The 23,417-nt window shown below is 39.4% G+C and overlaps 2 protein-coding genes across 4 annotated transcripts; both read right to left on the bottom strand.

Annotated features, from left to right (window-relative positions):
- Positions 1-568: 568 nt before the first annotated feature.
- Positions 569-2,667, bottom strand: rpl35 (ribosomal protein L35). The gene is made up of 4 exons (XM_029510783.1): positions 2,595-2,667; positions 1,970-2,106; positions 1,514-1,595; positions 569-762 (listed from the first exon to the last, which is right to left on the bottom strand). Exons 1-4 carry the CDS (start codon positions 2,595-2,597, stop codon positions 613-615), a joined length of 372 nt encoding a protein of 123 aa, XP_029366643.1. The 5' UTR covers positions 2,598-2,667; the 3' UTR covers positions 569-612.
- A 3,788-nt stretch (positions 2,668-6,455) lies between these two features.
- golga1 (golgin A1) lies at positions 6,456-23,064 on the bottom strand. Of its 3 annotated transcripts, none has more exons than XM_029511464.1 (24): positions 22,884-23,064; positions 21,907-22,204; positions 19,137-19,227; positions 17,550-17,624; positions 16,134-16,231; positions 16,006-16,038; positions 15,357-15,485; positions 14,910-15,079; positions 14,547-14,658; positions 14,354-14,437; positions 13,996-14,121; positions 13,715-13,810; positions 12,960-13,055; positions 12,343-12,438; positions 11,248-11,388; positions 10,969-11,043; positions 10,602-10,691; positions 10,315-10,417; positions 9,909-10,069; positions 9,637-9,795; positions 9,456-9,515; positions 9,073-9,300; positions 8,891-8,977; positions 6,456-7,690 (listed from the first exon to the last, which is right to left on the bottom strand). In XM_029511464.1, the coding sequence occupies exons 2-24, from the start codon at positions 22,033-22,035 to the stop codon at positions 7,610-7,612; spliced, it is 2,520 nt and encodes an 839-aa protein (XP_029367324.1). In that variant the 5' UTR covers positions 22,036-22,204; positions 22,884-23,064; the 3' UTR covers positions 6,456-7,609. The 3 variants fall into 3 exon arrangements, with proteins under 3 accessions (XP_029367324.1, XP_029367323.1, XP_029367325.1); XM_029511463.1 differs by having other exon boundaries at positions 21,907-22,060; XM_029511465.1 differs by lacking the exon at positions 15,357-15,485 and having other exon boundaries at positions 21,907-22,060.
- Positions 23,065-23,417: the final 353 nt, after the last annotated feature.

The following is a 23,417-nucleotide window of genomic DNA, read 5'->3' as shown; positions in this document are numbered from 1 at the left end:
GCTGTGACTTGTTCTAACAATTCTAACAATCTAATGCCATGGCATATTGATGCTGGTGATACTTTTAATGACTTTCACTTGAAATGAAATATGGCAGATTTCAACAATATGGCATTGTTACTCCACCACTTTTGTGACAATACCTGACACATTACCTAAAAAAAACTCACTCAGGGCTACATAAGTACAACCTTTACTTGGCTTCTACCTTTAAATTATTTCCTTTGCTGCATTCACTTGAGTTTAAGCCTCATGCCATAACTGATATGGAGATGTGAAACACCCAGAGACTCAGGAAACACTTAAATGGGAAGAAACAGCCTCTTCCGAAATTAAATACTTGTCTTCCCCTCACTGTGTGATCCAAGGTAGAGAACAAATTCATGGATAGCCATGTTTCCAGATGTATCTGCACATATTCTGCTTTCGCTTCAGTGTCACCATCATTTCATTAGCAGTGGAGATGCCAGTATTTGTGTCACCCTCATGCAGTATGCTGCGTAATCATGATTATAACAGTAATTCATAATCATTTAATGACTATGAAGGGAAACATTAAACTGACCACTTTTGTCTTTTACACTGATTTTATTTCATCAATGGAAAAAGCTCTTAAGCTTTGACTGCAAATTTGCGAATGGAGTAAAGGAGATTTTTCCTCTGCTGTTTTTTGGTGCACAGACTCTCTTCGTGCTTGTTGAGCCGACGGCGCAGAGCTCTGGTCTTTTTGGGTCTCAGGTCCAGAGGTTTGTACTTCTTACCCTGAAAGAAACAAGACACATTTTTGGGAGAGTCGAAACAAACTTTTTCAGAATGATGACTAAAGCACTAAAAAAGGAAAGGGTTGATCTGTAAAAGAGCCAAGCATGTTTCACATTCAGATGAAATATTAGTTTAGCTGTTTTAATGCAGCTTTTCCCCAGGAAATGATTATAAAGCAATCATTTACACTCAATAACCACCTGTTACTAGGACATGTCCTGAGCCTCACAGTACTTCTGATGAACAAGTTCCTTTACCTGATAAGTCTGTCAGACACATTCCTTAATTTGTAAAAGATGGACAATGTGTCTGTTAAACTGACAGACATTAATTCATCGTCATTAAAATACTGAAATTTTCAAACTTCCTTTATAAACTTAATTTTAATGGTCTCTGACAAAGCTAAAGGTAACATAACAGTTGGCACTGATGTGAGGAAGATTAGTTTCACCATCTACAGGGCTTATTGGTTATTTTTGGTGTGTTATAAGAAACAACCTTAGAAACCAGTGAATATACAATACATCCTCATTCAAATTTATGTAGTCATTGTGAACGTAGTCAGTACTAATAAGAAACATTTAGGTCTCAGTCTTTTGGTAAGCAGTTGTGAATGCATCAGCAAAACATCAGCTCAACAAAGGTATCATCTTAGACCATGGGACTGAAGATGAAAAGCCCAAGTCCCAAGCAGGCATGCATCTAAGCAGAATGAGGGAGGGGAAAAAAAGAGAATGCTAGTTGCGCTCACCTTGTAAAACTTCCTCAAGTTCTCCTTCTGTGTCTGGTTGATGACAGTCAGGACTCTGGCAATGGACTTGCGGACAACACGGCTGTAAAGAAAAGCAAGAGACAATTAATATATTGCAGCCATATACAAGTGTTAAATCGTATGAAAACGTGCCCAGTGTAAACCAAGGGATTAGATCCGCATTATTAATCCCACAATTCTCAATAGACCTTAATGACTTTAATTACACAGTGCCACAAAAGCTTGTGGCACTGTGTAATTAAATTCATCCAAGAATGTTAGCTTCAGCGTTAAAAAGGGATCCCTTACACAAACGTGTGTCTGACCGGCTTACTGTGTGCAGACCAATGCCTCTTTCTCCATCCGCCTCAGTGCTAAAACAGACTCGGCTTAAGTGGAATCTAGCTCACTAGCAGAAAGATGTGCCGGAATGCTGTAAATATAATAGGTACTTACATCTTGGAGAGCTTAGATGCGGCTCCGCCGGTGACCTTGGCCACACGGAGCTGGGACAATTCATTTTTTAGATCGTCCAGCTGCTTTAACAGCTCTTCTTTTTTCTTGCCCCGCAGATCTCTTGCCTTGATCTTAGCCTGTGCCGTGACAGGAGAACAAAACATGTTGATTGCAGCACAACAACAATCTCAATCAAGAAACTCGATCGCAGCAAAGAGCTCCTCATCCAGACACAGGCCAAAGAGTCCAATTGGGGTTAGCAGCCAGATATAGCTAATACAGCGGTTTTCATCTTGAGTATCACTGCTGTCTGTAGCTATCTATTAAACCCATTAACAAAGGCGCCCACCCCAAAGAGGTGCTATCTTCAGCTGGTTTGTCGCTTGTCTACAGCCTGCCATAGGTTCATTAGCGCACGTTTAGCCACTCGTGTTAGCACCGACGATCGGTTCCTGCGCTGTACAATATAAACGTTTTTCTCCATTCCCGTAGTAGCTTGCTAATCAACAGGTATGTGTCCAACTATCTTATATGTTTATGTGCACGTACAACACACATTTGCCGGAATTTGTTTGAGATAAACGTATGAAAATGCTAAACTAAAGACTGAGTCTCAGTATCTCACCATCGTCCGTCTCGCTGCCCTGTTGGAAAGGCCGGACGCACCGCGTGCTCAGGAAAAGTAGCTTCCGGAGAATTTCTTCTTCGTCGGTTTAGTAAGCGTGCAAACAGCGCTACGGGCGGGATGAGCGGCAGGCAGGCAATTGAACATTGTGAGACTCTTTTAGATTAGATTAATTTATTTGAATATGTTTTAAAAAAGAAAAAAAAATGACATCGTACAATAAATGAGCAATGAAAAAAAAGTCACCTGAAGAACATAAAAAACATAAAAGCAACTCAAATAATAATTGTAAACTATGTTCAAAAGGGGTAAGAAGAAGTTTAGAACTTTTCTAGTCCAACCCCCTAATTTTTGTCATGCATCGATCATAGAAAATAATAATAATAATTTAGTTTACAGTCATCATTGTCTGTGACTTTTATGTTGGTCAACTTCAAACAACTCATTCCCTTTTAAACAGAACAACAATTAAATAATCCAAATGAGTACACCAAGCTTTCAAGTTCACCAAATGAAGAAGATGGTAAAGCATTTCTTATGGAGAATACAGTATAGGCAAATGCATTGTATATCCGTATTATTGTTATTACCTTATCATTATGAAATAATGTTTAAAAAAAAAAAGTAAAAATCAACACAAACAAGTGTATGAGAAACATCTCCAGAATGCATTGCAACACATCTTTAGTGATGTTTCCTAGGGTCATCAGGTGTTTTTTCAGGTGTTCCATTTTCATCTTCTACACTTTTCTGATCTGCGGGGGGTGCTGGAGCCAAGGTTATGGGTTAGGGCGGGTACACCCTGGACAGGTTGCCAGTCCATCACAGGGCCAACACACAGAGACAGACAGAGACTAACAACCACTCACACTCACACTCAGACCTATAGACAATTTAGAGTTAGCAGTTAACCTAGACATTCATGTCTTTGGATGGTGGGAAGAAACTGGAGTACCCAGAAGAAACCCATGCATGCACGGGGAGAACATGCAAACTCTGCACATAAAGGACCCAGGCGGGGAATTGAATCCATGACCTTCTTCTTCTTCTTTGCAGCCCCTCCACTCTGCTCACTTTCACTCGCTCTTCCACTGCACCTGCTTGGACCTCTTCCTAGAGTAGATGGTGTCTCTCCTTGTCCTAGCCTTGCCAACCTGGGTATTCAGGAAGAAGCCTATGCCTGACCTGCCTGTTGCTCACTTGCCAACCAGTGCCATTTGCCACAGGTCTGACTGCCACCTAAACCTCCTTCACTGCCCTCCATTTCCTCCCTGTCCTGTTCTCACCTGAAAGCAAACTGCTTTGTAGGTGAAGGTGCTTTGTAGACTCCAAAGACCCTTTAATTACATGCCAACATGAATTCCTCTGTAAGGCCAGTGAAGTGTAGCAACAAGGTGCTATGTGTCAAATGCAGCGCTACTTCATGGGAGGCTTCATGGGAGGCCCAGCCACATCCAAGGGAAACCACTGATCTTTTCGAGGGACTAAACGTTTGTCAACGGGAGCCACATAGACCAGCAGGGACCACAAGATGCAAGCAGGATGGAATGTTGGTAGATTCAGGCTTTAAATATATCAGGCAGACAAGACAAAGTTGTCAACCATGGAGAGCCAGGTTCCAAGTTCTTGGATGGACTTCTGGATGGCAACAGTCTTTCAGGTTTGCATCAAAGAGTTTTCCCAAACCTTTGACTGGTTGCTCCATGTTGAATAGGATGACACTACCTGAGATTGAGGGTGGGAATTTGTCACTTTCCCCCTCTTCAGCACAATGGACCTTGACTCGGAGGGTTTGAAACTCATCTGTGCCAATGTGATTCCTAGTTCCTAGGCCCTTGTAGGATCAACCTACCTCCTGGGGCTGACATCATTGTGGAGGTCACATCGTCCACGTTGCTCTGATTTGGGGCTACGGGACTTGGGACACCAGACTTGGGCAGGGGCTGTCCGCACTCAACCTCAGCTGGCTTGACCACTATATTCATTGCAAGGCTGAAAAAAATAAAAGCCTGCAGCGGTTGCTGACCGCTATCTATCTTGATGACTTCCTCAACCCCCTTTAGACTCGGTACCCTCATATTGAACTCTTTTCTTGGAGGGTCAAGGATGTTGAGTGCTTCATTGGGTTCCAGTTCTTGTTCTGTCATTTGTTCGCTCAAGGTGTCCTATAGGAAGCCACTCACTTCCTCTGTTGAGCATTGAGGACAGCCGCTTTTGTTATCCCTCAGCAGTTGTTCGGTAAAGACAAAGGCATTATGGCTGTTTAATTCCTGTCTCTTCCCTTCCTCTTTCTCACCAAATGGTTCACAGATTTGCCAGTGCTTGCCGCTCCTCATCAACAGCTTTCTTGGTCTTTCTTGAGTATTCAAAGCTCTTGGCAGAGGTGGAGGTTGGTGGCCTTGTGGTTCATGGTATATTAGGTCGTCTTGGTGTTTTTCTTTTCTATCTGGCCGAACCTTTCTTGAGGCGTAGTTGACACTCATGGTAATCATTGTACAGAGTTGACTATCTGCATCTTCTTTGGCTGTGGCTTGAATGGTTTTCAATCCGTTTGCTGGCCAGGGGCCACTTGATCCTACTTTGCTAGGGAGGGGAGGCTCTGGTACATTGAGCGACTGTGTTTTGTGGGTTGCCTTAAGAGTGACAGAGCTAACCACTACATCGCCGTGCCGCCCCTTTCCATAGCTTAAGTCGTCAACTGACTATCCAGTAGGCACCAAACTTTTTCTGGTTGTCATCTGGTCTATTCCGAGTAGTCACCAGCCATGCCAGGCTTTAACTATCATCTCCTGGATGTACTGGGGCACATCCATCTGTGATGATGAAAAACTGAATAACAGTAACATTTATTTTCTTTTACTACAATATTTGAAAATATAAGTACCAAGTATGTAATCTAAAAAAATAAATAAAACTATTTTAAAAGGATAAATGTGTACAGGGCATGTTATGAAAAAAAAATCTATGATTAATAGTCTATGGAAATGAAGTGTGTGTACTAAAAACAGATGTTAACATTTGACAAGACATGCATAAATTATGATTGTTTTTCTTAATAAATATGCAGGACCTCTCGTCAGAAGATGTGATTTTGCCATTTTATATTTATTATTAATAAAGATAAGAGACAGACAGCAACTTGGCAACAGTGGATTAATCATATCAGGTAAAAGACACAAAAGCAGCAGTGATTGTTGTGTTTCAGGGTTTACGGCAGACTCAGGTTCAAAAGTGCATACGTTGTTTTTATTGATTCTTACTGAGACACTCAAGGGCAACAACTAGCCAAAACATCTCGTTGCCAGCCCAGGATGATAAAACAAATATGTTGCTGTGTCTTAGTGTAAAAAAAACTATCCCCAATACACTACCTCAAATGAAAAACAGATGCCAGCAATACAGTTTTCTGTGATTATACAAACTGCAATGATGAACGAATAAGAAAAAAAATTGTTAAAGAATGTCTTTCAGGATCCAGTTTAACAGCAGACATGGAAATGATGTAAAATAAATATCTGCATGTTGTGAATCAGGATGAAATTGAGTGTTGAAGTGACAAGGGAAACATGGTCTTTGATGATAAATACTGCAAACCCATCACTTCAAATCATTTTAATCCATTGATTTATAAAGTTCTCAATGCACACTGTATGTACATAGCTCTATATATAAATATACACGTGGAATGTTCTTTCACTTACATTAGCAAAGGCAGGTGTAGATAGCGCATGTCCTACCGTCATCATTTACATAACATTCAGCAATTCTATCACATTTTTATTATTAGCCACATGATGAAATATCATCCATATCATTAACATTGGCATTAATGGACTTAAAAAGTCTTGAGGAACAGCCTGGTACAGACTTTTTTTTTTTTTTTTTTTTACCCTGAACTGAGTCTCACAGGCAGTACTTCCAAATTACAGCGTGTTCTCATTTTCTGGTGAAACATTATACTTGCGAGTCTGCTACTATAAGTGAGAGAGGAGGTACCTGGTGGGAGTTCAGATAGGAGGCTCAGTTCAGAGTAATAACAGTCCAACAGCCTAAAAAAAGCTGCTCTGATTGGAGTCAGATTCTGCTGACCATAGATATATCAGAACATCAATCAGCTGATAACTTTATTTTGGTGCTCAGAACACTGCTGTTCAAATTAAAAAGATTTTTTGCAGAGTATTGGTCTGGTAGTTTATGAAAAAAACTTTGTAAAACTCTTAAACATCAGTGTTACCCTTTAGCTTAAATGTACAGTTTTCATATTATGATGCAAGGCTAAGAGAAATTATTTGACTTGTAATTTTAAACTCAGCCCACCACTATTGTTCTGCAGGGGATTCAACAGACAACAGGCCCAGCCTGGATTCCTCAGACATAACAAGCACATGACATCCAGACACAGACTGGTTCATTCCTTTGAAACCGATGTGAGCAGTGAACACTTGACACCTGATTTCAATACGCCAAACTGGCATAAAAATTAAAATCACACATTTTCATAAGTTAATTTCATATTTAGGAAAAACCATGTTACAGACTGAGAGGTACTTCAGCAATTAGAGGCTGTACTATATATCCAGTGAAGATGCATCATGCCAGGCAAAGTCTGATGTCACCTGTGCAGTTTGAATCATAAATCCCAAAATAGAAGTCTGTTATTAAAGTCTGTTTCTGATGTTGCCTCTCACCCTACATCAACTGACTTCTTTTCAGTTTTCCAAGCCTAAAATCATTACATCTGCCTCAACCACTCATGTGAAAATAAAGTCAGTTTAGAATCATCCAGTCATAATGAATCAGTATTTAACCCTTAAAAATGTGCAGCCCTTCTCTTTCACACCAGAGCAGAAGCAAACGATCCTTCCCATGCAGTGAAAAAGCAGCAGAATGCTGCTTAAAAGTTTAAAGCTGGAATTTTTCTTCAGTGTTTGGAGCCGCGGCGGAAGGGCCTATTCCTCCTGGAGGCGATCCCTTTGTTCCTCTCTCCCAATTGCCTCATTTCATTCTGCTGCTCATCAACTCCAGTTAATTGAAGTCCCAGATATTGATGGCCGGACGATGCCTTTTGGAGAAGGCTTGGATCCAAACCAGGACATCTAGACCGCAAAACATACCACTGTCCAGGTTAGGGCTTGAATTCATGTACAGTATCTTTCTAAAATGTTTGGTATCTTAGTTGGTACGCTTATCAGTTTTGTTTAGTTTTTTGTTTTTTTTAAAGGGAACAACGATAACAAAATAAACATACACGGAAATTGGCACATGGCTGAAATACAACAAATGCCACTTACATGAAGGATGACAGTTAAAAATAGCTAACAGGATATAAATAATTTGTGTCATATGATTGCAACAAGATTAATTTAAACAGAATGGTGGTAACATAATATTTTCTCCACATTGTCACCCAATAAAAAAGGCTTGGCTTCCAAATATCACTGATCCTCTGGTTTCTGTCCAGTTCTTCATGTCACCCTCTGACTTTTTCTTCTATGTCCCCTTCTCTACTTTTATCTGATGTAGACATATAAACTATATAACCAACAGCCATCAGTATGATACACTGGAACTGTCTCTGAGTTTCATCAAAGTCAGAATATTGAACTCTGTTTTATAGTAGGCCATCCGCTCTGTAACAAATGAATAATGTAATCATTCTGACTAATTACTGCTAGAATCTCAAAGCCTGAATACCATTTTGACAGTTTTTTCTCATGTGTTAAAATCCAGGAAATAAAAACTTGCACTTAAGGATCTCAGTGATTTAATGATGAAAGTCATCCAAGTGACAACCTCACATTAATGTTTTAATTTTACGTGATTTCAGTCACATGTGCATCAAGACAATATTCGGTCAGATAAAGGCAATGTAAATTAAATTTTAACAAGTGTGGGAAGGGTAGAAATTTATAACATGTACAGTTTCATTTTAAATGTAATCCATAATAAAGTGAAAACATCAAAAAGCTGGTGAATGTGCCAAGTTATTGGGTCAATTAAGAAAAATTGTGATAAATGAAGATGGAATTTCTTTTCAGGGTCTGTATTTACATCCCCAGGTTCTGGTTCTGTGATTTTTTTTTGTCCTGGTTATGGTTGCATTTCAATTTAATTGTACAATGACAATAAATATATATTCCATTATTTTCTATACTGTAAATGTTTTAAATTTTTCCAACCTGGTCACAGTGACACTTAAATTTCATATGTATTAAAATAAAATTATTCAGGGCAGTCATGCATTTTGACATCAAACATAGGAAGCAGTGGACTACCACAGTATCAGGTACACAAACCTTATACTCCAGAGTTTGCTTCAACATGTCCTCCTCCTCACGTGTGAAATTGAGCAGCACAGACACAGCTCGTATCAGCTGGTATGCCTGACAAGACACACGACAAAGACTAAGGCTTAGTGAATAACATGTCAGTCAATTAGTTGTTACACACCCACAGTTGTGTAGTGTTGCTGACTGACCTCAGCATCTCTGGATGACATAAACTTAAGGACAACGTGTTTGAGATACTCAAAGTTGATTTCTCGTGAGTCATTGAGGTCTGCTGTGTTGGTCACGGTAGTTGTGGTCGTGTATGAAGGGCTTGGGGCAGAAGGTTGGGGGGGCTCTGGACAAACCCTCTCTGGCCTTTCTGCTCGGCTTTCAGGATGCTTCTCCTTCAATTCACCATCTAGCTCTGGCTTCAATTTCTATAGAAAACAGAAACATGGAAATATAAGAGCGGTGAGTTAATGACATTTTTCAATATGAACAAAAAGTGCACAATGAAAATTACGTTTAAAACAGATTGAAATGTCAACTCTTTGGCAGACGGTTTCTGTGACTATGATCCATTTTCTGTTACCAGTTCCTTCTGCAGTGTCCTCTTCAGTTCTGCCAGTCTCTGCTGAAGCTGCCTGATGGTCTGCAAGTCAAATACCACACAGAGTGACTCCAAGCATATGCACAGAATCTGCCCTGGGGTAGAGCTGTAATGTTATAAAATATTTAAGAAACAACAGAACAGGGTTATTGAGGTGCCTGACCCTATTCTTGTCACTGAGCTGCTGTTCTAGTTCTCTGTTGACTTTCTGAATGTGATCCAGGTCATCCACTGTTACACTGCCATTCTGATCCTCCTCACACACATCAGGGCTGTGAAGCTGCTCCGTAAGGGTTTCCACCTCCACCTCCAGGTACATGATCTGGGCCAAACACAATTCATGATGTTGGATAAAATTAGTGATGAGGTGGGGATGCTACACATAATGTAGACATGTATGTGCATGACATTTCGACGGCATGTGCAAGTTCTGACCCGTGCCTGGCAGCTATCCAGCTGCTTTGTCTGATTCAGCAGCTCTTTTCTAAGGCTGATAAGCTTTGAGTCTCTGTCCTGCTCCATCTGCTCCAGCTGAGCTTGTAGATGCTCAACTTCCTTCTGCAGCTGAACCAGTGATGTATGTCGAGACTGCACCTCTACAACACACATATACAAACAGATTTTTTAGTATGGTTAAGTTTAAAGATGTTTTCGTCAGGCCTATCAACCACAGGTACAGTGATGTCCTCCAGCAGTCCATGCTAACTCAAAGAATTATTGTGAGATCAGTCTGAAACAGCAAATATGTTCACAAATAGATTGAAACCTGTAAGCTTCAGAAGGGCAAGGCTTAGAAACTTTAGGAAAAATTATCTCTGCCTTGTTGTGTGTGTGCGCATACCATTCTGGAGAGTTTTGATGTTTTCTTCTCTCAGTGATAGCTTCTCAGTGAGAGTGGAAACTTCCTGCTCTGAAGCTTGAAGATAAGCAGTCAGCTGTCCAACCTGACATACAGGAAAAGTAGCTGTTTCATTACAGTAACACTGAGTCCCAAACCAGCTCTTCAGTGCTCTAAACTGGCTGATAATCAGTGAGTGACTCAGTCCAGATGATAGACATAACTGCCTATGTTAGCTGTTGCTTTCCTGTTGTCATGAAGACTGTGGGGTGTTCTGTTCACCCACAAACCTGTGTGTGCAGCTCCTCTTTTTGTCGTCTGGTTTCCTCCAGAGCTTTGGCTATTTCTGTGCTGGATGACTGTCGACTCTTCAGCTCTGTCTGAGAGTACACATACCAACAGGTAGTGATGACAACAAAACCACCTGATCCAGGAGCATTATGGTTTTCCTATCCCTGCAGACCTATATGCTACATATATATTTTATAATTGTAACTTTAATTGATTTGACAATTGTAGCATAATTTCAATAAGAAGTAACTGTACAGCCTGTGAAAATGTATCTCAAGACATGATTATATGGTACAACTGTATAATTTATATATGTCATGTTGTGTATTAAGTGTCTGAACCACAGATTTTAGAAATTGTTTTTACCCTGCATTCATCCAACTCTTCTGTCTGTTGTCTCAGTGTGGCAATCACATCATCCCTCTGCTTCTCTAAATCAGCCTGACACGGGAGAGAAAAATTACAAATTATGCTTACGAATACTCAAATTTCCAAGTGCATGCTCCCTCACTGGAGTAGATACATTTAATTATTCTTCTGAGAAAAACAAGCAGTCATTACAAAGGCTTACCAGCATGATTACTACTGACAGTTAGACCTTGAACATGTGATGGATGAACAGAGATGAGAAAGAAAAGAACATACCACTCTGTTCTGCAGCGTCTCTTTGTGTATCTCTAAAGACCTGATGCTTTCCTCCAATCGACTTGCATTCTCCAGACTTTGTTGCTGTAACAAACTGACCTTCTGATCCAGAATAGCTTTGTCTGCACTCCACTCTTCTTGCTGGTCAAAACACACATAAGCATCAGAATCATAAATACTTTATCCCCAGAGGGAAACTCTGCAGTTTGGTATGTTATCTTCTAAAGGTTAAGGAGTTCTAAAGTCTGATGGCAGTGGAAATTAATGATTTTCTGTATCTTTCTGTCATGTATCGTAGATGGATTAACTGCCCACTGCTGTGGTGTCTGTGATCTACTAGGATGTTATGACGTGGATGGTCTGAGTATTTTTAGATGGTTTCAGCCTTCCTCTGTTTGCATCGCTTCACCACAGCCCCCAGTAAATCTAATTTGGTCTTGATCACTGAGCCAGCTCTTTCCATCTTTATGTCTAGTTGTCTTGCATTCTTTTGTTTAATGCTACCACCCCAGCGGACTGCAGCATAAAACAATATACATGTGCATGACTAAACGTACATACATTAAAGGCCCAATTTTATTTGATCGTTTTGACCAACAGATTAAAAATCTTTATTCACTCAAAAAAGACTTACTCCGAGGACATAGTCACCCGGTTTGCTTGTAATAGAGCAGGAAGGGAATAAAAATGCAGAGGTTTAATTGTGTATAAAATAGAATCTCTTCAACATGTCTCTTGTTGCTTAACTATATAATTAACCCATGAGAAGAAATTAGTAGAAATGAATCCTCATTGGTTTGAGTGTTAAGCCAGTTGATGATTGAATACAAGCAGAGGGGGAGAAGTTGTTTTGTAGGACAATACAATTTTCAAAACTGGTTATTTTGTGATATGTATTTTGTATGTAATTAAACTGGAATGATTACCAGTAATGGACAGACACATTTATGAATGATCTCTTAAGGAAAGACATTAAAGTTTATCCTGAGCTTTAATAACTGAAGTACTGAACAACTGCGGAAATGATGTGACCTTCCACTAAACATGACTGGTAAATTTTGTGGTATTTTGTGTGATGACTCTGGTTGGCCTAACCATTTTCTCCATATGTTGCTGCGTCTCAGTGACCTGCTGCTCTGCACACTTTAGCTTTTCACTGCTCTCTGTAACCTCCAACTCAAGGTTAGCAACCTGAAACACAAACCAGAGCCAGTGATTGATCATGATCAGGCTCCATCTCCTGGAAAGTATCACCACTGAATCCAGAGAAATTTGTTTTCTTATAAGTTCACAAGGTGAAGAACTTAATCTCTCAGTTGTCAGTTGCAGTTTCCTTAAAAATGTCTCAAAAGCAACAAGTCATTTCTTAAGTTACTTTAAAGTCTAATACTGGTACAGATGATTATAACCCCCACTCGTGATACTAAGAAGTGCATGAATCAAAACTTTTGATAATAATGTGCAATTACATGTAATGTGTGACTGTGTAAATTTCTGATGAATTAACAAGTCAGTCATGCACTGATTATGTCTGTTAGCTTTATCCACTCGGTTCTCTGCTGTTTATGTAACTTGAGGCTCCGATTCAGCCACATTGTGGCTGAAACTTTGACTCATAGCTCTAAACACTAAAGCAGCACATTGCAAATAGAGAGGGGCCTTATCATATATATTTTCTGTTATTTACAACACCAGTGTGTCCATTGTCTTACTTGGGCATCTGTTCTCTCCTTGTAGGCCCTGGACGAGTCATCTTTGTGTCGTAAGAGAGTCTGCAGTTCAGTGATACTGCAGCTCATTCTGGAAACCTGTAATGAGAGTGCTTTGTAGCTATTAAAGTATGAAAGCTGTGGAAACATTTTAAAAATGATTATTGTGTGTTTACATTAGATATGCATACAAGCATTTTTGCTGGGCACCAGCAACTTTTCAAAAGGGTGCTGGTGTTGTCACTGAACTTAGTTTCAGTCAAACAATTGGTGATAAAACAGGTCAGCCTGGTAACCAACAAAATGGAATAAAATGGAGTTTGTTTAGTCTATTTCTAGTCACAGATTTATGACATATTTAATAGGCGGTAAAAGGTTGTAAAGGTGCTATTGTCATAAAGCCAAAATACAAGCATTTTAGTTTTTTGAGGATATGTTAGGATGAGATGCTCACTTGCCAGAGCCCGAGCAGTCATTGTCAACATTTGAGACTGAGACTGGATTAGAGGTTTAAGTTTAACAGGATGTGAGTGCCAATAAATGAAGGCATGGTTATGTTTTTACCTGGACTGCTCAGTTGGGCACCTTGTACAGCTTCCCACATCTAGTTATAAGGCAAGGGTTTAAATCATGGATTGGTCGGAGTCAACCAAAGGGCCGCATGTGGCCCGCGGGTCGTGAAATGCCCAGGTCTGGTTTAAATAGTTGTTGGCTGCCAGTGTGATAGCTGGAAAGGTTCAGAATCCCTACTGGTTTACCTGAGCCTCCAGGGTGCTGACAGTATCGGCATGGTTTGTCCGAACAGTTAGAAGCTCCGCTCTGGTCTCTTCCAGTGTTTGCTCAAGGCTGAACTTCTGAAAAGCCAAAAACAGCACTAATAAAGAGATAGTCTGCCTCTTTCACTTCCTGTAAATCAACAAATTATCACAACAAGTAAATGAGATATCTCTAGAATAGAACAAAAATATAAATAACTAAAACTAGTGGAAAAAACTGAGAGGCATCCCTGGGCTCAACTCCTAGTCTAGATGGGCCTGACCTCCTGAAGAAGCTCCTGCAAATGCTCGTCCTGGCTCAGGTTCCCCTGCAGTTGTCTCTCAAGGGTGGTCACTTTCTTCTGAAGGTCCACCAACAAGCGGTCCTTGTCCTCCTCTGTCACAGCAGCCTAATGATGAAAGGACATGCCCAAGTACATCCTCAGAATCCTCATCTTTCAAACCAAAAAATTCTCAAATATCAGTTTTAAAATCAGGAATATTTGTGGTTTTTCCAAATGGCTGAAACATGCAGAAACAAATCAGTAATAATCCTGTCATGTTTCTCATTCTGAAATATTTTATTTGAATTATTGGCTCAATAAGATTATCATGGATATCTTATAATCAGTATGCACGGACCTTTTGCTGTTTTAACTTCAGGGAGTCGTGTTCAGCCTGTAGATCATGGAGGGACTTCTCTAAAGATAATACCATGCTCTGTGACTGAAAAACACAGCAAATTTTGCTGACCAAAATATCAGTGAATGAACTTCTTTGGGATAAATATTTTTAAAGCGTGAATGCTTGACACGGCTTGTGTTCCCTAGCTGACCTTCTGGAAGTCATCAGAGACCTGAAGGATGACTGACTGCAGCTCTTGGCATCGTCTCTCCAGCCCACTCATCTTCTTGTCTGCCTCCTCTCTGAGCAGCAGCAGCTCCTCTCTTCAAAGATCAACCAAATGAAATGTTACCTCTACTTTTTTTTCTTTTTGTACAAACAGGCCAATATGAATTTCCTTTTTTCTTTTCCCTTTCTAAATCTTTGAATCATAACCTGTAAAGCTTACCATGATTTCAGGAGAAATGCAATACAATGGCTCTGATAAAACTGTCTTTATGAAACTGTACTCAAAAGGCGGATGTTGGTATAAAAATATAAAATAATGCAGTTGTTAGACCTTTATATGACTTACCGCTCTATTTCTAGCTCAGAGTTGAGTCTGCAGCTTTCCTCATGCTGTTGCTCAAGATCCTGAAGTTTCCGTCTTGCCTCAGACAGGCCTCTCTTCGCAGCCTGAACCTCTGCCTCTTTCTGCTGGAGCTGGAGCTCTTGCTGGTTCAGATGCTCCTCCTTCCTCAGCAACTGGTAAAAACAATGAGACATAACAAACCATGCTCTAAAAGTACTGTGATGAACCCAGTTGAAATAAAACAATTCCAACACATAAAGAACCTTAAAGTCTTCTTCTACACACTTGGACTATCGCTGGCTAGACTAGTATAAGAGGGAGCATGCACTTGGAAAGTATAATGTATGTCTTCATTCCAGTCTGTCTCTGGTTTTAAAAATCAGGTGCTCTAGGCATCATTGTTGTTAAGAGATGCTGAAAATCCAAACAACTAAGTCCACTTGTACGCACCATGTGTTTAACTTTAGCCAGCTCCTGCTGCTGAAAACCTTCCAGTTCATCCAGGTCATCTCTTTTCTGGAAGAGTGCTAAGCTTTGCTCCATTGCCTCTTCGAGACGGGCTGACACGGCAGCCCTCTCCTACATAAACACAACAGTTATACACTAACACACACCAGCTTCGTCCATTCTCAGGTTGTAATTTAAAATGCTAAGATACCCTGTGGACATTTCAACTCCTGGTGGTGCTTTGGAGCAATTTTCCAATGATTCCCAATTTTGTTAAGCTCATGAAAGCATGTGGTGGGATTCATAGTCAGGTGTTTCAAACTGTCCCATCTGCAGTAATTTGGTTGCAACACACACAAAGGTATGCGGCAGTGCCAGACTGGTAGCAAGTAAAGACAGATGTCATTAACTCTGGATTTAATATGAAAGAAAAATCAAGGGAGGAAATGTCAAACACACTGAATGTTTCAAACACTTTGTCAAGGGATCCCCCAAAACAAACACACTAAAAATCAGATGTACCACACCAAACAGGTTAAACGTGACAGCAGCTGCTTTGTTGCGCCACTGGTTTTTCTTCCATGTGGAGAAAATAGTCCCATTATAAATCTTCAACATCCTTACAGAAAAGCATGTAACTGAATAGACTTACCTTTTCTGCACTGGCCATTTTCTCCATCCATTCCTGCAGGAAAACAGAAATGTGCAGGTAAATAACAAAAACTGTAAGTGCACAAGCCAATGTGTCCTGTGCTGTGCGGTGAACAGAGTGAAATTTACCTGATCCTTCTTCTTCAGCGCTAAAGTCATCCCCTCTGCCATTTTAGCCCTGCTTGCCTGGTGAGATTCACTCTGCTCTTGAAGCTTCTTTATGGATGCTGAGCAGTAACAGTGAAAGAGAGAAACAGAGGAACACAAGAAAACGACAGAAAGAGGTTTGGGTGCAGCCAGAAAGAACTTAAGTATCAGCTAAGCAAGTGGTACCATTAGTAGCTGTGAGAGTCTGATTAGGAAGTGTGCTCATCTCAGAAGCAAAGACAGGCAAGATGAGCGATGAATGGCAACTGACAAGGACTAAACTGCAGTTGGTTGACATTTGCATCACAACGTTTAAGATATTTAACAGAAAATTACACCCTAAGGTCGTGAAACAAAAGCTGAAGACTAATGAAAGCTACATCATCATAACACCTTATGACAACTAATAATCAGCCATTTATTTTATCAGGAAAAGCCTCATTGACCTGAGAGAAATGATTAATCCTCTGGTAAGCATGAAACTAAACTTACTTAGCCTACTGCTGTCCACAGGGCACAGCTGTGTTGCTTTCCACATGTGCTGTTATACTGCCCATTGTTGGAATCTCAGAAACATCTACTGCATTACCAATCATTTTGTTTTCCAAAATATCTGCAGTTTTACAATCATATTTGACTTAGTTTAAGTGTGAAATTTAACAGTTTACATTTACTATGAGACATATTGATCCATGCTCTGCTTCATTGACTTGATGCTGCTGCTTTATGAGTGAAACAACAAAGTCAAAAACTAATACAATGCATCATCAAATATCAATGTTATTGTCAGTGAAGATTTTTTTGGGGGGGTATTTAAATGTTGTGGAGACACTGATTTTCAGGCTGTGGATCATCAGAGAATCCTCTCCAGTGGACACTACTGGGCAGAGTGTGAAGTTTCTTTTGCAATTAAAAGTCAGAGCATCAAAGATTTAGGATTAACCTTCAGGACCATTAATTCAGAATGGACAGTTGCAGACAGTAGGTATTGCAAAAAGTCGAAGATATTATTGCTATCATGATCACCATCATCAGATGCAGAAATACCAGCATCTCCACAAGAATTCAACACATGATGATACTTAAGTAAGGTTCACAATCACCTAACCGATACCACTGAAGGAAATGAAAAGGTGTACGCTAAAGTAGAAGTGAAGGAAAGAAGGAGCACAAACAACCCAGCATGCTGAACAAAAATCCTGAAGAAAGGTCTGAGAGTGGACTTTTACATTCAAGGGGTAAAGTATCCATTTCTCCCAAAGTAAACTTGTACTACTTAGCATCTAGAACAGAAACCTATCTTCATGGCAAGAAGTGATAATGTGCTAGGTGATGGTTGTTGCAGCCGACAGATAGATGGGAAAGGAAGCTAAGTGGAAGGAGAGTAGAGGTACGTACAATCCTGATGCTTTTCTAATGCAATTTCAAGCTTGTCCTTGGTCTTCTGCATAATTCGTAGCTGCTCAGCGTAGTCTAGTGTTGGGAAGTAGGGTGATGGGATGGGGTATTAATAGCACACACACATAAACACGCACACAAACCGACCCACACACAAACGTTGAGAGGAACAGGCAGATGGAAGTAAAGAGAGAGGCAGGAGAGAATATAAATAAAGGGAGAGGGAGAAAACAAAAGGGACAACATGATTGAGAAATAATGGAAGGCAAAACTACTAATAATTTTCTTATCTGAGAAAAACCATACAGGTTAAAAGGCTGAAAGTTAACGTACAACCCTTAACCTTTTCTCAGGAAGGGACTAAAGCTACCCAAAGGATGGAAATTAAAAAACACCCTACGTTGATCCAGACTAGCATTTTACATGAGTTGAACTGGTGCAAACATTTTCATTTTCAGAGCTTTAACAATTATGCACTTTCACCCATTTTCCATCTGTGCTTCTGATATTGTTCAATTGTATAACTGATCACAACTTATTAATCACATCAACTGATTTTAATGATTAAATATTTAACGCAATACCAAACCAATACTTAATCACTTTAACTGCTTAACTATTCTTAGCTTGCTGTTGGCTATTTAAGCAATGGCTCACAACAAGCATGCACTTATTATACTACTCTTCCATTAGAGGCTACATTGTTTCCAATGTGTCTTTTTTGTTTTTTTTAGGTTCTTAATGTTAACAACCACAACTAGTCCATTTGTTTTTCTTTCTATGTTACTATGCTTTCTCAGTCATGGAATGATATGGGTTTATGAGAAACACTTCAACAACTTCACAGCTGATGAATATGCTTATTACACAACAGTTATGAATAAATCAGATCGCACCACACTTGTATGAGTTATCCAGGAACTCTCCAGGGGTTGGAGACAGACTTTGTGTTAGTGATTCATGTCTTCCTTAAGATTCTGTTTGTAAATCAGAACAGACATCTAAACTACCTTCTAATGCTATTGCTCCTGCAAAGCTGCTCCTTCTGATGTACCTTCACTAACGTAAGATAATTCATTCAAGATTTACTGTGCCAATGGGAATTCTAATTCTAATCCTGCCTCATCACAGGGACCAATGCTTCATCCAGTATTATATATTGCTTGGGTGAAGTCTGAATGTTTTATTCTTTTCACTGGTGTTGCAGATGATTGATGCTTTTTGCTCATCATACAAATCTTCCATTGTGTATCTCCATATCTCTGATGGTCTTGTAAACTGAAACACAATTATTCATGATGGAAGTGTGAGAAAAATAGATGTCAAAAGAAAAGTGTTATAGGCTACAGATTGTCCCATGATAATTGTACCTTTATTAACGGGGAAAAATAACAGTAAAAAATGTTGGGTTGAACACTGCATTGGTTAAGGCTTTATCAGAGTTGGCCGTTTGATATGTCCGATGTTATTATATTAGACTGGATGTGAGCTATCCTTTACAGTCTTGGTAATCATTCATTTCTGTAATCCTGGGTGTACTCTGCTGGAAGCAACAAATTTTGTCAAATTTAGTCTAGCATGTGCTACCTGAGAGTTTAGCCTCCAGCTTCCGGATCTGATCATTTCTCCGAAGGAGCTGTGCAGGCAGGTCATCCTTGGAGCTGCTGCCATCAGATGCCTGGAGAGAGAGACACAGCGTTAATGTACAGCTTGAAACTGGTCATAAACAGAAATTACAGAGTTGTGACATTCAAGTTAGGTATGTAAATTCAGCCTGTAGCATGTCATTGGTTGTTAAGATTAGATAGGATGAGATGAGACTTTTTTGAGCCCAATTGGGGAAATTTTATCATTACCACAGCTCTGTACAGACAGAATAGAATAAAATCTAATTTCAAATCAAAGAAAGAACAGAGATACTAATTACAGAAAGATATGCTTGATATATATATATTTGTGTGTGTATATGTGTGTGTATAAATATAAAGTGCATCAGTGGTGACAAAGAACGGTTTGAAGGGACGGACAGACAGCAGGGTTTACATGTTATTGTATGAAGGATCTGCAAAAGCGCTCCTTCGTACAGTGTGGATGAATGAGATGACTGAAGGAGCTGCTGAGAGCACCCACAGTCTCATACAGAGGGTGAGAGGGGTTGTCTAAGATGGATGTTAGTTTTTGTAGCATCTTCCTCTCACACACCTCCACCACAGAGCAAGACCTTCCCCTGCAGACTACACCATAGAAGATGGCAAATGCCACTACATAGTCATAGAACGTCCTTAACAGAGTCCTCCAGACACCAAAGGACCTCAGTCTCCTCAGCAGGTGAAGTGGACTTTGGCCCTTGTTGTATAGGGCAGCGATGTTAGTGGCTCAGTCCAGTTTATTGTTTAGGTGAAAACCCAGGTGTTTATAAGAGGCCACTGTTTCAATGTCTTTTCTCTGGATGTTCACCAGTATTGAGTGCATAACAATGGGCCTCTGTATAAATAATGATTAATAAATTATAATTGCATGTAAAATTAAAATATTTAAAATCAATAGCACAATAAAGTGGTTTTGACTACTATGGTTTTGACTACTTTCTGAAGACAGTATATTCAGATGGTAGTACTCCTGAGTATCTTCACTAAATAATTTAAGCTCAAGTGGAACAGAGACATGGTTACAGCCTCAGGGGTTTGGCTTACCCCGTGGGAGAGCTTGCAGTTTGCTTTAACACAAATACATATTACCTTTACAAACGAAATATGACCTCTGAATAAATCTTGGTGAAAATGACTGGGCAGGGCTGGTTGGTCTTCAGGCTGAATAAGATATTATCATGCCATCAACACAAAAGTTACCATCTTTACTTTAGAGCAATGTCAGTCACACATAATCCTGTCAACTGACTAATGGCAGTTACTAAAACCAAGGTTCATATCATAACACTGATTTCAAATTCAAGGACTATGATGCTACAAACCTAAATCACACATGACAAGAAAATTCAGCCATGGTTATTTGATAAAGTTGTAATGAAAAATTACAGCCATTCTAACAAAATCTCAATTCAATGCCTAAAGAAAATCTTTCAGTTAAAACACTGTGGTGTGACAAAGGAGTGTAAGGTTTTCATGAAGCTTGATGTATTTTTAACTACAGTTGTTTTAATTCTGTTAGTAGTTTGTCAGATCATTAAAATCTGAGTTTAAATGATTTAGCTTATAATGGTGTAGTTTATTTTTATGTGAGAGGAAGCTTGCATTAATTTTTTGGTGGTGAAAGTTGTTTCCAGCTGGGAGCAGGTAAGAATGTATGAAACAGCTCTTGATGAGTCAAAGAAGGAAGTTTAATGCTGAACTTGTATCTCTTAATAGGTTGACTGGTAACCAGCTATTAGTGCTAACACTGAATATGCGGCAACAGCAAAACAAATAGCTTATATCAGTCTACGTATTTATACATATGTGTGTGTGTGTGTGTGTGTGTGTGTGTATATATATATATATATATATATATAAATTTTTAATTTGTTAAAGCCAAATGTTTTTAATGTTTGTGTTTCACAGAGTAAATGATGCTTACAATAAAGAAAAGTGAGCATATCAACATGCTCAGGACTGATGCTTGCCCTGCGCTTCAAAATAATGTATCTTGCAGCAGAACACAACCTCTCTGATGTTGCTGGAATACACAACCAGGTCTTTGTAACCTTTTCAATGTCATGTTCAATCATCATGTATGTCACAAAGCATCCTTGTGAAACACAGACAATAGCGGAACCAATGTTTGGCAGCAACAAAATTAATCCACCAATTAGTTTCTTGAGTAATCAATTGAGTGATTACTCTATTTCCATAAGCCAAAAAACTATGAAAGTTACTAAGAGAACATGGTGATGCCATTATCCTATTCCTTAGATATTACATTTACTGTCATATTAAAATAAATTAAAAAAAAGTCTTTATCAATCCACTCATCTATTATAACCATTGTAACTTCACAAAAGTACAACCATCACTCACTGGACTACCTCTTTAAAATCCATGGACATAATATATACTGTCTATCGGAATCAGAAATAGTTCATTAATCCCATTAGGTAAATTATTTAAGGTAGCATAATTCAAACCAGTGTACTGTTTATAGAGCTAAGCATGACAGAAGCACGCAGACTAGCTCAACCTTCTTTTCGAATATAGATTGTGAATATCATTTGTTCATATAATTTTATCATACTGAGTCACTCATCATATTTTGATGAATGAATCATAAAAACATTTTGTTTATTAGTTTCTACTTCAAATGCTAATAGGTAGATATCTGAAACCTGGGCTGGTGACTGGTGACAGTTGCACAGAGTACTTACAAAATCATCACCCGAGTCTGCCCCCACTGAGGTGATGGATTCCTTACTGATGGTGCGTGGTATACGAACGCCACTCCTCGGCGCTGTGGCTGCCTCCTCTGCAATCTTCTTCTTTAACTTGGCGAACATCTCCCTCCTTTCAATATCTCTTTGACTGCAAATTGTGATATATGCAGAGTAGGTAACCTCATGTGACACCTGGAGTCTAAGGCTCCATTTTCTGAAGACTGACAAGGAACCACGTCCTTAGGCAGTACCACTCATAAGAAGTTGAATGGGACATCTCATTCTGCTACATCTAGAAAAAGGAAAGAGGAACTTAAAATGCCAAGTTTGACTTGACATGAGCAAAAGAAAGGTCAAAATCACTTTTTTGCATCCATCCATTATAAAATAAGATAGGGCTTTACAACCACAGGAAAGGAATAGAAGTAAATAAAGTGACATATACAGTATCATAAGGTGTGTGTGCCCCTCTAACACATTCCAGGTATAACATATAGTCTATTTTGTTTCATGTAGTCAGTTACAGTAAAGTTCTAGTATATGGAAGTTGTTCACTGATGTTATATGTTTTGATTATTGTGCTCCACACAGAACTTTTTAAAATTTAATACTGAAGTAATTGTGCACGTCATGAAAAAAAAATATGGAAGTGATGTAGGAATAGTGACAGAAAACAAAATCAGAGCTTTAAAAAACGATTCTTCAGATTTTTAAACTATATGTTTCCATGGCTGAACTACAGTGAGTTTCAACTTAACTCAGTCACCTGGCTAATGTGCTGATAGGTTAGATAAACACTCTTTTAAGTGTTAATCACATTGACAAATGTGCGATTACACTGTCGAACTATGGTTTGACACACAGCTAGTCAACAAAGTCTTCTAGCCAAAACAATGGGAATTAACGTTGCCACCATTAGATCACGTTAGCTGTCGCTAGCTTGCTCCTTATCTGCTGCCGTCTGAACTTACCATATCACTTTAGAATTATATCCGTCCATGGTGTTGTCGGGTGGGTAATACGTGTACTCTACATTGTCCTCTACATACACCCAAAGTACAGCTAACGTTGTGATTGTCGACGCTGATTTGCTACCGTTGTCGAGTCTAGCAAGCCAGCCGCAGTTTGCTATGGAGCTACACGTAATCACCCCAACACAGATGACCGGTGACGTCAGGGCCAAGCCTTTGTTCATTGGCCAGAAGCAGACAGGTGACTGGACATGTGGGCGGAGACATGAGTGAAGTGGAAAAGTGTAGCTGCTGCAGTTCGCAAAACGTGCCGCCTATTGGCGAGAAAGTCAACAGTGAGTGTAGCAGTTTGAACCCGTGTCAAACTGCAAAAGTAGCACTATTGTTAATATTATTTTTGCCGAGGCAACACACACCTTAAAACATTATGGGTGTTGTCTAAATTTGTGTATAACACACATGATCTGTCACTGTAATTATGCATTTTCTTCGGACAGTCGGATTTTAAAGAATTATTTTAATCATTTCTATTTT

The sequence above is a fragment of the Echeneis naucrates genome, chromosome 9 (assembly GCF_900963305.1).
Source record: "Echeneis naucrates chromosome 9, fEcheNa1.1, whole genome shotgun sequence".
Lineage (NCBI taxonomy): Eukaryota > Metazoa > Chordata > Actinopteri > Carangiformes > Echeneidae > Echeneis > Echeneis naucrates.
Note: the sequence above shows the minus strand (reverse complement) of the source record. Positions and strands in the feature narration are given on the sequence as shown.

Coding starts and splice junctions, on each gene's coding strand:
- rpl35 (XM_029510783.1), bottom strand. Junction 1,596..1,969: donor GCATCTAAGCTCTCCAAGAT/GTAAGTACCTAT, acceptor TTTTCTTTACAG/CCGTGTTGTCCGCAAGTCCA. Junction 763..1,513: donor ACTTGAGGAAGTTTTACAAG/GTGAGCGCAACT, acceptor TGTTTCTTTCAG/GGTAAGAAGTACAAACCTCT.
- golga1 (XM_029511463.1), bottom strand. CDS start 22,912: ATGGACGGATATAATTCTAAAGTGATATG. Junction 14,659..14,909: donor TCTGAGCTAGAAATAGAGCG/GTAAGTCATATA, acceptor TGATCTTTGAAG/AGAGGAGCTGCTGCTGCTCA. Junction 9,301..9,455: donor GGACACTGCAGAAGGAACTG/GTAACAGAAAAT, acceptor TGTTTTCTATAG/AAATTGAAGCCAGAGCTAGA.